This window comes from Manihot esculenta, chromosome 5 (genome assembly GCF_001659605.2).
Source record: "Manihot esculenta cultivar AM560-2 chromosome 5, M.esculenta_v8, whole genome shotgun sequence".
Taxonomy (NCBI): domain Eukaryota; kingdom Viridiplantae; phylum Streptophyta; class Magnoliopsida; order Malpighiales; family Euphorbiaceae; genus Manihot; species Manihot esculenta.
The window spans coordinates 2,824,904-2,841,507 of record NC_035165.2 but is presented as its reverse complement, the minus strand read 5'-3'; the positions used below and the strand labels follow the sequence as shown (position 1 = coordinate 2,841,507).

The following is a 16,604-nucleotide window of genomic DNA, read 5'->3' as shown; positions in this document are numbered from 1 at the left end:
CGCCTAGCGTGGAGAGGGGATCTGACACGTTCGTACGTACGGGGCTGAGTGGCATAGACAGGTAGCACAATAGCAGGGAGGAAAAAACGTGAGGGGCAGGTAAAAAGGAGGGGGGGTCTTCTCTTTCGTTCTTCTTCTTCTGGCTTCTTCCTCAGCTCAATATATTATTTTTCTCTGCAACTCTTGCCTATCGATACTACATTAGTTCATGAACCTGACTTGAACGTCGGAGGGTCTCCACTGGGAGCATTCCCGGTAGACCCATGACCATCTTTCCTTATTTTGTAGGTCCTTTCATCAAATCGAACATTGAGAGACCCATATGATCGAGTAAGAAGAAAACTAGATCTTTTATGGAGTAAGAGGAAAATATGATGTATCAGGAAGGATAAAACTTGAGACCTCTCAGATTTATTCAGATGTACTTTCCATCAAATTAAGTCTGTGAGTGCACTTTTAGAATTACTTAACATGTATTATTTGTTGTTTGATTATTTCATTAAAATATCATTAATTTTTATTATTGTAATTGAATATTTTAAATAGTTATTCCATTTTAATAACGAAAAATTATAATATAACTTTAGTTATACAATTATTATTATATTTTAAAATTAATTAGAAAACATATATATTTTTTTAAAGGAAAGCACTATAAAATTACTCGAGACAGTTTCTAAATTTTACTGAAATTTTTAAAAATTGAAAATGATTTTCAATGCTTTATTTAAAAATTAATATGTGGCCATAAATATTTTATTTTCTACAATTTTCTAAAAACGACCATGAGTTCACCGACGTGATCAAACTTTCGTACAAGATCTCTCCAACGGCGAAAGAAATTCAAGCAGTGTGTAACACGCATCGACAAGGCGCGTCACTAAACCTACCTTAGAACTTTCAAAACGCGGAAAGAACCGGTTCAATGACGGTTACCAGACGGCGTTTTCCTCATGTACCATGCTAAAACGACAAGGAAAAAAAAAAAAAAAAAAAAAGCTACAGAAAAATTCACGGCTTTTCTCCGTCGCCCCCTCCATTTCACATCTCCTATTTTCCTCTGCCTTTCAACTATCTCGTCCTCTCTCTGTAGAACCCTAGAGCTCCAGCTAATCTGTTCTCGAAATGGGTATTTATGGACCTCTGCATATAATAGTAGCTGTATTAGCTTTATCTCCATGTTTCGCCTCTGCTGGAGACATAGTACATCAAGACGATGTAGCTCCCAAGAGGCCTGGCTGCGATAATAACTTTGTTCTGGTACATCTTAACTGTACTTTCTTTTTCTTCTCTAGTCTTATTTTGAGTTCATGTTCAAATTTTATTTTGATTTTTCAATGGTTACTGTTGATTTCTGTTTGGTTGCCGGGAAAATTTCAAAAGAAATGGAAAAAAGGGGCGGATTATTTTACTCTATGGTTGGATGTTGGCTTTTGGTATTCACTATAGTAAATAAGCTTACTGGCTTAGTTAGATTGGATGCTGAGTCGCTTAACAGATTCACTTTAGTTCAGTATTTGGTTTGATATATTTTGTTTTGTTACTATTTGTTTTCTGTTTGCTTGCTTAGAAAATGGGGAAATTTGGTAACGCAAGGGAAATATGAGGATTTTTTTCCCCTTGTGCTGCTTTGGGATTGCAAAATGAAGGGCTCGATTGAATGGTCTTAATGAACCGATTAACTCACTCTGTTTTCTGTGTATGAGTGTTTAAGTGCTGAAAAAATTAGGGAAAAGTTCGATGTAAGAGCAGCAAAAAATTTGTCTAGCATTATGCATTAGGTCGTGTTGGAAGATAATTGTTATGAGAGAAAAAGAAGGATGAGGAATTAAAAATCTTAACTCTAATTTTACTGAAGATTTAGTATTAGGTTCAGTCAGGTGGTGCTTTCCGTTTTTGGGCATTAAATAGTAACATTTTTAAGTTATAAAGTGGAATTATGCCATGAATAAAATCCAATACTCTCTTTCTTTTCAGATATTGTTTCAACTCCAGGGGTAAGCTTGCTTGTTGCTTTGTGATGTTCATTTCCTCTGAATATTTGTCTATTGTATGCTATGTTTGATTTGTTCCTGTTTTATTTAATAGGTAAAAGTCCCTACTTGGGTTGATGGTGTTGAAGATATCGAGTATGTTGGTGTTGGTGCCCGCTTTGGTCCTACTCTGGAATCAAAAGAAAAACATGCCAACAAAACTAGACTCGTTTTGGCAGACCCTCCTGATCTTTGCAGGCCACACAAAAATAAGGTTTTCAAATGGTGTTCTATTTGTGATTAAGTCATTCGTTCCAACTCTCATAATGTCTTATTTTCAGAGACTTCAAACTTGCTAATATTCTAGTTCAAAGTCTGATATAATTGTTATTTGGACTATGCTGCCCCTTGGTAGCTTAACAGAGAAGTCATTCTGGTGCATCGAGGTAATTGCAGTTTCACAACCAAGTCAAATATTGCTGATGGGGCTAATGCTTCAGCTATTCTTATAATAAACAACCGAACAGGTATTTATGTAATTTTAATCTTTTATTTATTTATCTACTTTTTAAGTGTTTTCTCCTTCTTGACAAAACTATTTAAGTGTTTTCTCCTTCCTGACAAATTCACAATGACCTATTGAGTAACAAGGTCAATGTGCATTGCATATATGGTCATATGATAGGGACTTGCTTTCAAAAATTGGTACATTTGTTAGGTTGTTGTTCAATGTACACAAATGTCATTGCATTTCTCCAAAGGCCTCTGCATTAATATTCTTGTGATTTTTTCCATCAAAAGTCCTTGGATTCTTCAAATCTGTGATTAAATTAAGGAAAGATTTTCATTATTAACATTTCAAATTCTATTTGTACCGTCTTCAGTTTCTCTTATTTTCTCCTGACGGTATGTAAAAGTCAATTGTGAGAAGTTTCTGTCTGCAGTATGCAGCCATCCACCGTGAAAAATTGCTTAAATCACATAAAATCCAGGAAATATCATTTGTTTTATAATGAATAAATATTGATAAAAGGTGCAGGGAGTGCTATTCCAAGTATGTGGATGAACTCATCATTGTCATGACTTTATTTTGAACTACATTAAAATTATATCATATTTGATTTTCTATTTTACGTATTCTTTCTTACCCTAATTAGTTTGGGATTAAGGTTTATTGTTGTTGTTGTTGAAGCATTTTGAAAATTGCACTTTTTATGCAGAACTTTTTAAAATGGTCTGTGAAGCAAATGAAACAGATGTAAACATAGGCATTCCTGCAATCATGCTTCCACAGGATGCTGGTGCTAGCTTGGAAAATTTTATAAAGACCAGCTCCACAGGTATTCTTTCTTGATCTGCGCATATGCCTTAAATCATTAAGACAGTTCTGTATGCCTCTTCATTAATCTGGATGCAATGTATGCGATATATTTTCACTTTGCATTGATGCTTAATGTGATATATAGTGCATTTTTTAAGTGGGGTGTTCAATTGTTTTCACCTCCATATGTTGATCCCGCTTCATCAGTTTCTGTGCAGCTATATTCTCCACAACGCCCGCTTGTTGATGTTGCAGAAGTGTTCTTGTGGCTCATGGCTGTTGGTACCATCTTAGCTGCTTCTTATTGGTCTGCATGGAGTGCCAGAGAAGTGGCTATAGAGCAGGATAAGCTTTTAAAGGTCAAATCAGGCATTTAACAGCTAAATCTTATAAATCTTTTTGAAGCATGATCCTTTGTCAATATGTTACTGATTCTTTCCAGTGATATGTGGTTAATTTTGTGTTTACAGGATGGTTCAGATGATTTTACACATACAGAAAATGTTGCATCTAGTGGTGTTGTTAACATCAACACAACATCTGCTATTCTCTTTGTTGTGATTGCTTCATGTTTCTTGGTCATGCTTTACAAACTTATGTCATTATGGTTTATGGATGTTCTGGTGGTTCTGTTCTGCATTGGTGGGATAGAGGTGCGTTCCCCTAGTTTTGACAAAAATACTTGCATATTTGGAATATACATTCATATGAAAATAATACGGAAGTACTTTTGTATTGTTTTCTTGACTGGTTTCACATTCCTATTTATGCTTGTTTCTGAATGCTAGATCCTCATTGTTATTTTCCTTCTTATACTGATAATTTATTATATTCCACATATATAGATTTAAAAATAATAATTCGTACAGAAGTTGCTGTATTGGGACCTTCTTTTTATCTTTTTCCAGGCTGGGCATTAAAATCATATATATATATAGTTTTTGGGCAAACATTTTGGCATGAGGTCTTTAAAGTACAGATTTGAGTTCAATTTCTTGGAAGTATTTTAGTGGAAAATGACGTCTTGAAGGAAACGGTACATATAAATCACTGGTGATTTATATGCAGCTGGCTAAAGAACCATAACATATTCAGTTGGAAATAAAAAACCAATAAGCTCATTCCATCCAGCAGCTGCAGATTCAACAACAATAATAACTAAGCCTTAAGCCCAAATTGGTTGAGGTCGACTATATTTTATCCCATTCAGCTATATTAGACATCAAGTTTTTATTAAAATTCAAGACTTGTAAATCCTTTGGTACTACTTCTCTCCTTGTTATCTTAGATCTTCCCCTTCCCCTTCTCGCTCCTTCCTTGCTAACTTATTACACATGATACTTGATATTTCTTTCCCACCATTAGATATTTAGATGTATTGATGACACCACTGAGGTGAGCCCAGAAAATTTCCTTGAATTTCTTACATCCACACTGCATCAATTTCAAGATTATTTGATAATGAATTTCTTCATGCTTACAGGGCTTGCAAACTTGCTTGGTAGCTTTGTTATCATGGTACGCCTATTCTTTACCTTTCCTGCATCTTGTACATCCAAACAAATTCTGTTACTATTTAACGATCCTTTTATAAGGAAGATCACAATAGATATAAAGCATAACCTCGCCATTCCTTTTTTCTCCATTTCTTGGTATCTTTTGTTTATTTTAGCTCTAGGGAATGCTTGCATGCTTTAGTTTTAACTTTCTTGTCATTCCTTCCAGTAGTTTGATCAAGTATTTGTTCTTATATGGTGGGAGAACCACTTCATTCTGATCTGGGCTCTTTTCTTTTGTTCCATTTCTTCTTAGTAGGATACCTTTTCCTCTTCTTTGGGCTCTCTTCTTTCTTTTTATGTTATTTTCTTTCTTTTTATGTTTTTAAAAAAAAAATCTCAGAGCTCAATATGGTTATTTAAATAAGAATTGGGACAAAAAGCTAAGGAAACCTGTGAGGTACTGGTGGTGGATAATTACAGCTCATATTTTGTAGTATGAACAATTGTCATTGGTTGTTACCTCATTGCCAAAATTATTGTTGATGGAACTGGTGGAAATTTGAGCAGAAGATTGGCAAGGTCATGCTAAGAGACCTTTTTTTTTTTTGTTTACTTTGCATTGTATTCAATGTCAAGGGTGGAAAAGGATGATGATTCAACCAATTTGTTATTAGCATGCACGTTATTGATTACTAAAGAAGAAATGCAAAATGATTGAAAAACATCAAATGCCCAGCATCTAGGTGATACTTGATTAATGCAACTATTTATTTATCTTTCCCCGCCCCATGCATTAACCGTAGAGTGAGAATCATATCTTTCTTGCATTTTACTCTTGTTACTTTGTTTCAGAGTTTATGTCAAATATGGAACTGACAATGAAACGTATATAGTTTCAGATGCAATTATTTTGTTTTCAAAATTCTAAGTCAAACAAGGAACTGACAACTGATCATATATAGTTTCAGATGCTTTCAACATGCCGGAGAATCATTTGTTAAAGTTCCCTTCTTTGGAGCTGTATCGTATTTGACCTTGGCGGTCTCTCCTTTTTGCATAGCATTTGCTGTTGTTTGGGCAGTTTACCGTCGTGTCTCCTTTGCCTGGATAGGTCAAGATATCCTTGTAAGATTTATTTTTCCTTTTTTCCTTCTATTTCAACTCATTCCAGTTTATGCAAATATGGTAAAAAGCACCGATGAATTCAAAGTGAACACCGTGGTGCTCAGGCAGCTTGGCAACTCTTGAAAAATTTGATCATAAGGCTGACTCTAATTTCATTACTTGACACAATGGACAAGTAACCTTAGCTTTATAAAGGTTCCTTTATATGAAATTGTTGATACACTTTACATTCTTTTTGTTCCATCCTACAAAGTAGTATGTGACGAACAATGTTCGTGTTTGCTTTCATTTGATTCCAGCTTAATCTTAGTATGCAATCAACATTTCAGAGGTTTATCTTTACCAGAATTTATTGCTCATAAGGAGCATCTTCTACTTTTGACTCTTCTGCTACTCCTAGCTTTAAATGCTTCACTGTGGCATATATTTACTGACACTTGATATTTGGAGGTAATTTCTTGAGAGAAGGCATCTGATCAGTAATTTGCTTTTCGCCTCCATTGTTCAGGGCATTGCACTAATAATCACAGTCCTTCAGATTGTTCATATACCAAATCTCAAGGTGATTATGAAAATTCATTATGTTAGTTTGAAATTATGCTCTCTATAGAATTATTCTTATGCCATACCCTCCTTTGTTTTGCTTCTTTTAGATTAATTTACTAAAGAAACTAATTTTCTAATTTTTGTTGATGATATCCAACCGCAAATTAAAGCCCTCAGTCCAGTTAGGTTCTATTTTTACATTGACAAATGTTTTGCACTATAGAATGTTCAGAGGTTAGCTCCTGAGATTATTTAGCTTTGGTTTGCGGCTTTTAGGTGCCTTTGTAATTATTATTATCAAGATCATGGCATGATCTGTGATCTAAATGAACAGAGTGCACTTAGAAACAGTTTTACATTAATAACTGATTTTTTTTTCCTTTTTCAATATTCTGTTTATGGTTACAAATAATGGAATCAGGTTGGAACAGTTCTTCTCAGTTGTGCATTCTTATATGACATCTTCTGGGTGTTTGTCTCCAAATTGTGGTTCAAGGAGAGTGTGATGATAGTGGTAAGTAGGGGCGAGACCTGATGTTTGCATTATTGTTCTGTATTATTTATTATGGAAAAAAATTTAATCTTCTCTTGTTACCTGTTCTCTATAGGTTGCTCGTGGTGATAAGAGTGGAGAGGATGGTATACCAATGCTATTGAAAATACCTCGGATGTTTGATCCTTGGGGTGGCTATAGCATTATTGGGTTTGGTGATATCATCTTACCAGGCTTGCTCGTAGCTTTTGCATTAAGGTTGGAATTTTTAGCCTTTATAGCATACCACTCAACTGCCAAAAAATTTAATACAAGTCTTCTTCCATTTGAAGGCAATTTTTGTTACTGTTATTTATTTATTTCATGTTGCTTTGTGGGGGCCTAGATAGAGTTGATACCCATGAATGTGCAAAACAACCTACTAATTGAAATTCTCCCGTTTGCAGTTCTCATCAGAAAGTAAATTTGTAAGATAATAAGTTCAGACTGCAGCATGTAATACTTCAGACCAAATGCAATATGGAATAGGCTAGAATGCTTGGTTCATTAATCCAATGATTTCCATGTTTCGTCATCATACATCTGAATTTGTTTTACCTTGTTATGTTTTGTAAAAGCTGGGAAACTGAAGTTAGTATTTGGACTGATTATATGCGCAATGTGCTTTTGTTTGCAGATATGATTGGCTGACAAATAAGAATCTCCGATCAGGTTACTTTCTGTGGGCAATGACTGCTTACGGTTTAGGTATGAGAAATTATCAATGTATATAGATTTTGAGAGTATTATTGTTCTTGGCATGCATGCTTGAAAGATGATAGATAAACAGCCAGTGAAGGAAACTATCAATGTAACACACAGATAAGCCGAATCACAAGTACACTGGAAATTAACTGATGTAAGCAATTTCAGGCAATCATGAAATTGTAATGTATACCGTAGCTAAAGCACATCCATTTCTTGTATCAAATTTAACAGAATCAGATAATGGATGAGCTACCTGTAAGAGATATTAAATTCCACCTTTCCCATTTTAGGCATATCAAGGAAGCCGATGAGTATATGGGAAATGCCTTGCACGGTTATAATACCTCCCTCAACGAAAAGGCAAGACGATATGCTGCTCCAATAGGGAGCTGGAGATATTAGGGATTAAATAAATAATCCAGCAACTACACAAAGGAGTCCATGCATATAAGCATTGAAGTTGATAGATCTTTTGAATATCTATATCAGTAACTATTATCACCTTGGTTGTCAATGACCCCGGGAAATTTTTGCAGGTCTCCTGATCACTTACATAGCATTGAACATGATGGATGGGCATGGCCAGCCGGCATTGCTCTACATTGTTCCATTCACACTTGGTAAGTCACAATAGTTTCAGAAGGTGCATTCGCATCCTTAAATCTATCAACAAAAACGCAAATGTCGATATATTCACTAAACAGAGGAATCTCTTAATGAAGCAAATTCCAAGAGTAATTTACATGGACACTGACAAGTAATAATTTAACAGTGATGTTTAATACATTGGTGATGGGTGCAGGCACCTTCTTGACACTGGGAAAGAAGAGAGGTGAACTCAAAGCTCTATGGAGAAGAGGAGCACCCGAGAGGCCCTGCCCACACGTGCAGTTTCAGCCCTCTCAATCTCAATAACACATTCGTCAATGAACATACCTCACTGTAGTTATAGTAATTTTAGGTTGTCCTCTACACGGAGTGAAACTTTTACATGTATAAGTTTTAGGAGAGCGAGAGCTTAGTATAAAAGTTGACCTATTGCGACTGGTAATTAAGAGTGAATCTAAAGTTAGTTTGACTAATTGTAAAAGGGCTTCACCGTTGGATCCCTATGCATCACGTGTGCATGATTTGGATTTAATCTTTTCCCCCTTTTGTGACGCTTCAAAAATTCACAAAGTTGTATGTTAACCTTGTCTTAGCCTGGGGCCTACATGATAATTCTCCTGTAACGATATTGGTTATCCATTTCAAATTATAATATCAATAAAAACATTATCATTAGTCTTTGGATAAAACCATTAGTGAAGACGATGGATCCCCACAATCTTTATCATCATTGTCTAAACTTGACAATGAATGAAGAGCAGTCCCTCATTATTGTCATCAAAGGAAAAAGTCTCTATCCAGCATGATCAAGGACAGTTTGATCAAGTGAATTAAATGAGCAGAGATCTCATCATGTATAATAACCTCCCACATGAAGTCGCCCAATCAATAGAACCTCACACTACTTTGTGACTACTGAATATAACTCTTATCGGAGTCAAGTTTTCGGTTTTTTTTTTTTTTTTTTTTTTTTTTTTAAATATATAATTAATGAATTTATTTCTCTAGCTTCTGTAATTTAATTTCATAAAAATTAAAACTCTCTAATCGATTATTTAAATTTAGTTTAAAAAAAAGAGACCAAAAAATAGTTTAAAAATACTCTTATCAATGACAACAATTATTTCTATCCCTTCAAATTTATAAATCCTCTTCATTTCTTTTCAAACCCCTAAACCATCTTCATTCTCTTCAAATTTTCAAATCTTGTCTATTATTCATGTCTGGTCAAAGGAGATGGGGAGTGCAGGACCATCGCAAGCAGTAAGCAGTGCTCGATGACTAGCAAGCAGCGATAGACAACTTACAGCATGAGATGGTGAGCAATAGTGCAATGGCAATTGACCAAGCCGCATGCGATGGCGACCGACCACGCCGTGCAAGATCACGATCAACATGAGCAATGAGAGATGCGAGCAACAAGTAACACCGCTCGGCGGGAGATGCAAGTGACGGGCGACGGTGAGCAGTGGCAAGCAACGGGCGATAGTGAGCAGTGGCAAGTGGAAACAACGCGAGTGGCAGGCGACGAATTGACAGGCGATGTGAGCGATAGGCAGGAGCGATGCGAGCGGCAGGCGATGGATCGACCAGCAAAGGTAGCGAGTGACGACGAAGTGCAGGCAATGGATCAGCCAACAATAGGAGCATTGCCTGACGTGAGCAGTGGTTCATGTTGAGCAGTGAAGGACACGATGGGTAGGCAATAGAAGCAGCGATTATTCTATTAGATTTTGATTTTTTAATTTTTGATAATTTGAATTTTATCTATTTTGATTTTTGTTAGATTATTGAATTTGAATCTTAAATTTTAATTGAGTTTGAGATTTCAGTTATTGCTTCAATACGTGAAAGGACTTTGTTTTGTGTTCTTTAACTGTGTGTTCAGAGTAAAGAAAACAAAGAATAAAAGGGTATTTGGATCATTTTTTTCATTCATTAACCACATTTTTTAATGAAAATTTTGATAAAATTAAATCTCAAAATATAAAGTATTAAATTTTAAAAATATAAAAATAAAAATTCATTAATTATATTATACGAAAAAAATAATTTTTTTTAATTAGTTCAAACTAATTTTGATTTTGACATTTCTAAGACTTAAAAAATATTCTAGTATCAATGAGCTAAAACTCATTGGGAACATAGTTTCTATTTAATTCAACGCTTAATGATACAAAAAAGTTGCACTAATCAGACCCTGGGCTGGGTCTGGACACCCCAGCCCTGGTTGAACCCTATATTGGAAAGGTCATGCCTAGCTCTACTAAGATCCACACCTCAGCCTTGGTTGAACCTATATTGGAAAGGTCATGCCTAGCTCTACTAAGATCCAACGTAGAGGTCTATTTCACATGCAAGCTCAAACTTCATTTTGATGAGTCGAACCGAACTCGAGCCTGTACATGGGAGACTTGGCTATGTTTATCCCTTTAGCCCCGTGAGACAACAGACTCCATGACGCTCGGGATTGTGTCCATATAACATCAAATGAAATCAAATGGCCACCTGATAATGCGAAAGGACACAATATGTCTATACGTACGGCCAGCGTAACTATGACAGGAGAGTACAGATGTAGGACGACAGTTACATGCTACTAGAAGACAAAAGGAAAAAGGAATAAAAGAAGCAAAAGGGGACAAACCAGACAAAACTTACCAAAATAAACCTTGAACCTACCTTTTACTGGATTTTAAGACATCAATTGGCGCCGTCTGTAGAAAACAAAGAAGATCTTTTCATCACCGGAGTTCTCATTCTTATTTCACCCACTGAGATCCACATGGCCAGCCACAATGAAAACCATACTGGAAACACCCTAAATGACCTGAGTTTAACTCAGGAAGGACAACAGTTCTCATTCTCTAGCCCAACTACCCCATTAAACCAACCCTCTATATTGTTTAGCGCTTCACCAAGCTCAGCCGGAACCATACCTCGAACTACCTTGTTTGACCAAGAGCTGCAAAGTATGGCTCTTTAATTATAGAACAATACCCAATGGCTAGGCCAGATATTGCAATAGAGAGGGCTCAGCACCCCGTTGAGTGTATCACCTGCCGCTAAGGGGTTCAACATCAATGAACCCCAATCCACATTAAACTATTAAGCCCCTCAACAGAATAATAGGAGAACAGATGACGGAGATGGAGAGGCTAGTCAGAGAAACGAGCCAATAGTCAGAGCAAGAGGAAGGATAGTGAGAGAGCTCATTGAGAATGATGGGGCTGAGAACTACTCCTCCGAGTCGGCAGAAAGATTGGAGAGTGAAGAGTTAGAAAGAAACTACCGCTTAGAGAAGAGGCCTAGAAGGAAAGTCATAGATATAGATCAAAAGATAGAAAGGTTGAAAGAATAACCACTGATAAAGTTAGGGGCACGAGACAACAACAATCCCCTATTGCCAACCTCATCATTATTTGTGAGACGGATTCAATAAGAAAACATTTCAAAGAAGTTCATGATGCTAACCATGGTAGCCTATGATAGGACAGGAAATTCCTAGGAACGTGTCTTGAACTATAAGACTTTTATGGAGTTGCAGACCCACTCGAATGTCTTGATGTGCAAGATTTTTTCCACCATCTTAATAGGATCGGCCAGTGCCTGGTTTAATAGCTTAGAGGCAGGAAGCATTAAGAGCTTCATAGATCTGGCTAGTGTATTTATTAGCAAATTCATCGTCAGAGTTCCCACAGAAAGAAAGACGAGCTACTTAGAGACCATTCAGCAGAGGAAGAATGAATCCCTGAAGAAGTATGTAGCCAAGTTCAACTCTAAGGCTTTACAGATATCCGAGATGGATGAAGGGAGAGCAGTAGAAGCCATACAAAAGGGCACAACCTGTCCGGAGTTCTTTGGGTCGCTATGCAGAAAGCTCTCCACTTCCTTGTCAGAGATAATGAAGAGGACCGAGAAATATATAAGGCAGGATGACGCCTTAACCACCAGCCGATTTGCTATGAACAATAGAGACAGAGGAGGGGTTGAGGAGGACAAGAAACAAGACAGGCCGAAGAGGAGAGAGGATCGGGGATTGGAGGCATTGAATAAGCACCGGTGGGAGAGAAAGGAGCAGAGACCTTATCAACCCGGGCTCCCCGCTGAGATTACACTCTTGAAGGTGTCCAAAGCCGAAGTGATCGTGGCAGTCCAGGATAAAGATTTCATACAATGGTCCAAGTCTATGAAAGCAGAAGCGAACAGAAGGGATTCAGATAAGTATTGCCAATATTACGAAACTCATGGCCATGATACAAATGATTGCTACCAGTTAATAAACGAGATAGAAAGGCTAATCAAGAGAGAATTTCGTAAAGAAGCTACAGGGACAGAGGCGGCAATAAAATACAGCTGGAGAAAGGCTCAGAAGACAGATTGGAGCGCCAATAAATGACGGTTACAGCGGAACAATCAATATGATTGTGGGAGGGACTGGAGGCCGTATGAGTCGACGGGAGAAAAAGAGAGGTAGAAATGAAGACAAAAGCAGTGCAGAAGTGATGCAGGTTGCTAAACATTCTCCAGTAACCATCTCTTTTTCCTCGGAGGATGCATTGAGAATACAAATGCCCATGACGATGCTTTGGTCATTGAAGCCGTTATCCATAACTTCAGAGTTCGAAAGGTGCTAATAGATGACAACAGCAAAGTGAATCTATTATTTTAGAGGGTCTTCTAGCCGATCAAGATACTTGAGAAGCAGCTGAAGGGGATAGGGAGAGAATCAATAACGCCAAGGGTTCCCAATCATGCACAGATTAGAGGACAAGATTCCTCCAGAATATAACATATGCTACACGGAACCTGACCATGCTGTGGCCTGTGCGAGTAGGAGGGAGAGAATCAATCAACAACGGCAGGTAACTGATAATATTTCAAAATCTCAACACCACAACTAAAATCATTAATAATGTGCAGGAAGGAACACTCTTTCAGTATCCAAAACAGGCAAGTTAGGAAAAAAATAATAATAATAAAAAGCATAGGATATTTCAGTCAAATAATTTCATAAACAAGGGGCAACTTCAAAACCACAAGGGAAAAGAACACATACTTTCATATCCCCTAAAGGTACCATTGCCATTAATTGCTAAATGCACCGGCCTTCTCTCTTGACCCAATGACAGAAGCTCTTGCAACCTTTCAGGCCAATCTGAATCAAGTCTCCAAGCAAAATCTCCACCCTCCCTGATTCAAAAGAAAAGATCCAAAAGATCAAATGAAAAAGGAACATTGCTAAATATTGAACCCCCCCCCCCACCTTCCCTCTCTTTTTTCCTTTTAAAGTGCATCTCCAAAAAAAAAAGGAACAACACCCTGAAATTTCTAATATATTTACTCAAAGACAACATTTTGAACAGCTAAAAACCAAATCCACCACATCACATCAGCAGTTCAGATAATTACTGTGCACTGTTAGTTTTTTAGGAGGAGAGAAAACAAGAGTGTGAGACTCTTGTTTTCCTCTCCTCCTAAAAAACCAGCAGCTATTAATGCTTCCTAGTTCCTACTAGACAGTGTGACAGTTTTTCCACTCCTGCTCTGCATACTGAACCTGTTAACGTCGACCATTGATCTCCCCATATTACCCTTAGAAATGAAATTTCACATGTATGAGTTTATTTGGCCCAATTCACACTCCCAACTATAACTTCCACAAGTTGGATACCATAATGCAGCTGATGAATCCAACAGTTCATCCATTTTGTAATGTCATATTGGACTAGCTTTTAGGCATCGTTAACAAATAATTATAGAAAGAGTACTACCTGTCTTTCAATTGAAGTCAGCTCTAATAGTGTCCCGACTCCCGAACCTACTTCACCATTATCAAAGCGTGCCCGAATCATCACCAGTGACGGTGTATTTGTCCTATGACTGTATCATCCCAGCTAGTGAAATAATTAGAGGTACCCAACCCTGTTGGAAAAAAACAAACTGAAGAACATAGGAAAGAATTTTATTGAATGAATTAAGTTGCAGTACATGCTCTAACTATGCTATTTATAACACTAAAAAAAAATAAAATCTCAACAAAAAGATAACATATTTTAAAAATTAAAATACAAAAACGATGGAAAAAATATAATCTAAATCTTGAAAGATATTTTAAACCCTAAATCAAACCTATTTGGATTAATTTCAACAAAAACTAGTAGCAGTTGCACCATCTATAACAATATATCTAAATCTTGAAAGATATTCTAAACAATAAATCAAACCAATTTTGGATTAATTCCAACAAAAACTAGTCGCAGTTGCACCATCTATAACCTCCAATCCGTCTGAATACCTGCATCTTTGCCACATATAATTCCAGCCACTAATTCATATATATATAATTTTCCTTTAATTGTCAGGCTCCTAAGCGACAGAAAACTCAGCCACGCTGAGGTTAATAGCTAAACGCAGCTGAATGAGTTATAAAGAAGCTTAAACAAGACACAAAAATAGAAATCGTGAAAATTATATATATATATATAAAGAATCATTCCAAGATGGGGAGAAAAAAAGCTAAAACAACACGTTTCTATCACCAAATCGATACAAAAATGAAAAATGGTAACATGGTGATGGCAGTGATGAATGTACCTGAGAGGATACAGGAAATGGAGTAGGGATTGCCGAGAGATTTGGCAGTTGTCACTAAATTGATAAATTAGAACTCAGTCAGTTGCGCTCTGCTTCGATCGCTGTCAAGAGAGTCTGTCCCGTAAATCGTCGCCGCGCACGGGAATCTATTTAGGCTTGTTAAAACCAGCTTGTGCTTGTTATCGACGTACTGTTTATTGGAATATATATATATATACATACATATTTTAAAATTGTTAATATAAAATTGTAAATTTAACACCTTTTAATCATACAAATTTTTGAATAAAAAATTAATTTAAACTACTTTTGGTAATATTTTAATAATGCATTTCAAATTTGCAACAACCCCTCTCACCTGCACTACTTCCGCTCTTTCCCAGTTCTTTCTTCGGAAACGTGTCATCTCTTTTGTCAGGAAAAAAAAAAAAATTGGGATCGTGGAAGCCAAGGGGAGGCTTGGAAAAAACTTCCTGCACTACTTCCACCCCTTAATAATGAGGACCAATCGACAAATTAGAAGTGGAGACCAAGTTGACTTTCGATCATAATATTAAAATCATTACGATTTTAGATAATAAAGTATTTGTAACTTTGGAGTTTTCTATCATGGAATTAATGGAATTGCATAGATAAGTAGGGAACTAAAAATATGCATAGTAAAAACTGAGATGGCAGTGACAACTGCTTTTTAAAAAAACCAGAAAGCAACTTCTTTAACCATCCAGTGGTTTTCTGAATAAAATTTTACCTCATTGTAGCCGCCCATGTTGCGTGTGAAAGAAATTTGAGTTCACGTCCGAGTATTTACACTTAAACAATCAAGATATATCATGCATGTGAGAATTATGGTACGACTCGTTTAAAAAATATTTGGTGATTTACTATTAGTTAAATATTTATATACTTTTGGTGTGAGTAACAAATATTTATAACAAAATCTATCCGTACAAGTATTATATTCATACAACTCATTACTCATACATAATTTTTCCGATAGATTCGAGTTTTGTTATTCCAACAAAATACAAATATGTAAATTTTAATGTTAAAATTTACGGTTCTAATTTTGATTTTGAAACGATTTTTTAAAAGAATTATAATTGAAATAGAAAATTAAATTTTTGAATCATTTTAAAACCGAAATCGGTTTAATTTTACATATTTTTAATTTCGATTTTAATTCAATTTTAATTTTATTTTTAGTATGATTTTAGTTTGATTCTCGATTTTTGTAATGAAATTTATATTTATTAAAATAATTAAATATTTTAAACAAAATACTAATATGACTAATATTAAACAAATAAGTCCCACATTACTCATATTAATTTGATAACTAAAAATATAGTTATTTTATATTGTGAAATTATATTTTATGTGCATATATATATATAATTTATTTTAGTAATTTATATTATATTAGTACAAATTATATTAGTGTGAAATAGTGTATATATATTACATCTATTTAGGTAGAACAAACAGTAATTAAATAATTAGATTGGTTAAATAATACTGTCAATATTTAATGATTAATTAACATTGTAAATACAATACTCGTTTATATATATATGTATATATTAAAACCGATATTATAATATAATTTTGGTTCAATTTTAATATAATTTTTAATAAAAAATAGAATTAAAAATTTTAATTTAGTATGATACAATTATTTTTTGTTTCTAATT

At 35.5% G+C, this 16,604-nt stretch overlaps 2 protein-coding genes and 1 long non-coding RNA gene across 6 annotated transcripts; 2 read left to right on the top strand and 1 right to left on the bottom strand.

The window, feature by feature from the left end:
* Positions 1–983: 983 nt before the first annotated feature.
* Positions 984–8,845, top strand: LOC110615282 (signal peptide peptidase-like 4). 3 transcript variants are annotated; one of them, XR_006350724.1, is made up of 15 exons: positions 984–1,260; positions 2,089–2,247; positions 2,389–2,500; positions 3,194–3,313; positions 3,502–3,653; positions 3,765–3,947; positions 4,778–4,812; positions 5,756–5,918; positions 6,427–6,480; positions 6,886–6,978; positions 7,073–7,215; positions 7,404–7,452; positions 7,634–7,704; positions 8,241–8,324; positions 8,507–8,845. XR_006350724.1 is itself a non-coding variant. In XM_021757087.2 (14 exons), exons 1-14 carry the CDS (start codon positions 1,126–1,128, stop codon positions 8,617–8,619), a joined length of 1,617 nt encoding a protein of 538 aa, XP_021612779.1. In that variant the 5' UTR covers positions 986–1,125; the 3' UTR covers positions 8,620–8,845. The 3 variants fall into 3 exon arrangements, 2 of the variants coding, with proteins under 2 accessions (XP_021612779.1, XP_043812693.1); XM_021757087.2 differs by lacking the exon at positions 7,404–7,452 and having other exon boundaries at positions 986–1,260; XM_043956758.1 differs by lacking the exons at positions 6,427–6,480; positions 7,404–7,452 and having other exon boundaries at positions 986–1,260.
* Positions 8,846–11,848: 3,003 nt separating this feature from the next.
* LOC110614642 lies at positions 11,849–12,712 on the top strand. Its single transcript, XM_021756235.1, has one exon. The coding sequence runs from the start codon at positions 11,849–11,851 to the stop codon at positions 12,710–12,712; it is 864 nt and encodes a 287-aa protein (XP_021611927.1).
* Positions 12,713–13,189: 477 nt separating this feature from the next.
* Positions 13,190–15,091, bottom strand: LOC110616325. 2 transcript variants are annotated; one of them, XR_002488186.2, is made up of 3 exons: positions 14,911–15,091; positions 14,088–14,256; positions 13,190–13,506 (listed from the first exon to the last, which is right to left on the bottom strand). It is a non-coding gene; the product is annotated as an uncharacterized LOC110616325 (long non-coding RNA). The 2 variants fall into 2 exon arrangements; XR_002488185.2 differs by having other exon boundaries at positions 14,088–14,238.
* Between the last annotated feature and the right edge of the window lie 1,513 nt (positions 15,092–16,604).

Coding starts and splice junctions, on each gene's coding strand:
- LOC110615282 (XM_021757087.2), top strand. CDS start 1,126: ATGGGTATTTATGGACCTCTGCATATAATAGTAGCTGTATTAGCTTTA. Junction 6,979..7,072: donor AGGAGAGTGTGATGATAGTG/GTAAGTAGGGGC, acceptor TGTTCTCTATAG/GTTGCTCGTGGTGATAAGAG. Junction 7,216..7,633: donor CTCGTAGCTTTTGCATTAAG/GTTGGAATTTTT, acceptor TTTTGTTTGCAG/ATATGATTGGCTGACAAATA.
- LOC110614642 (XM_021756235.1), top strand. CDS start 11,849: ATGGAGTTGCAGACCCACTCGAATGTCTTGATGTGCAAGATTTTTTCC.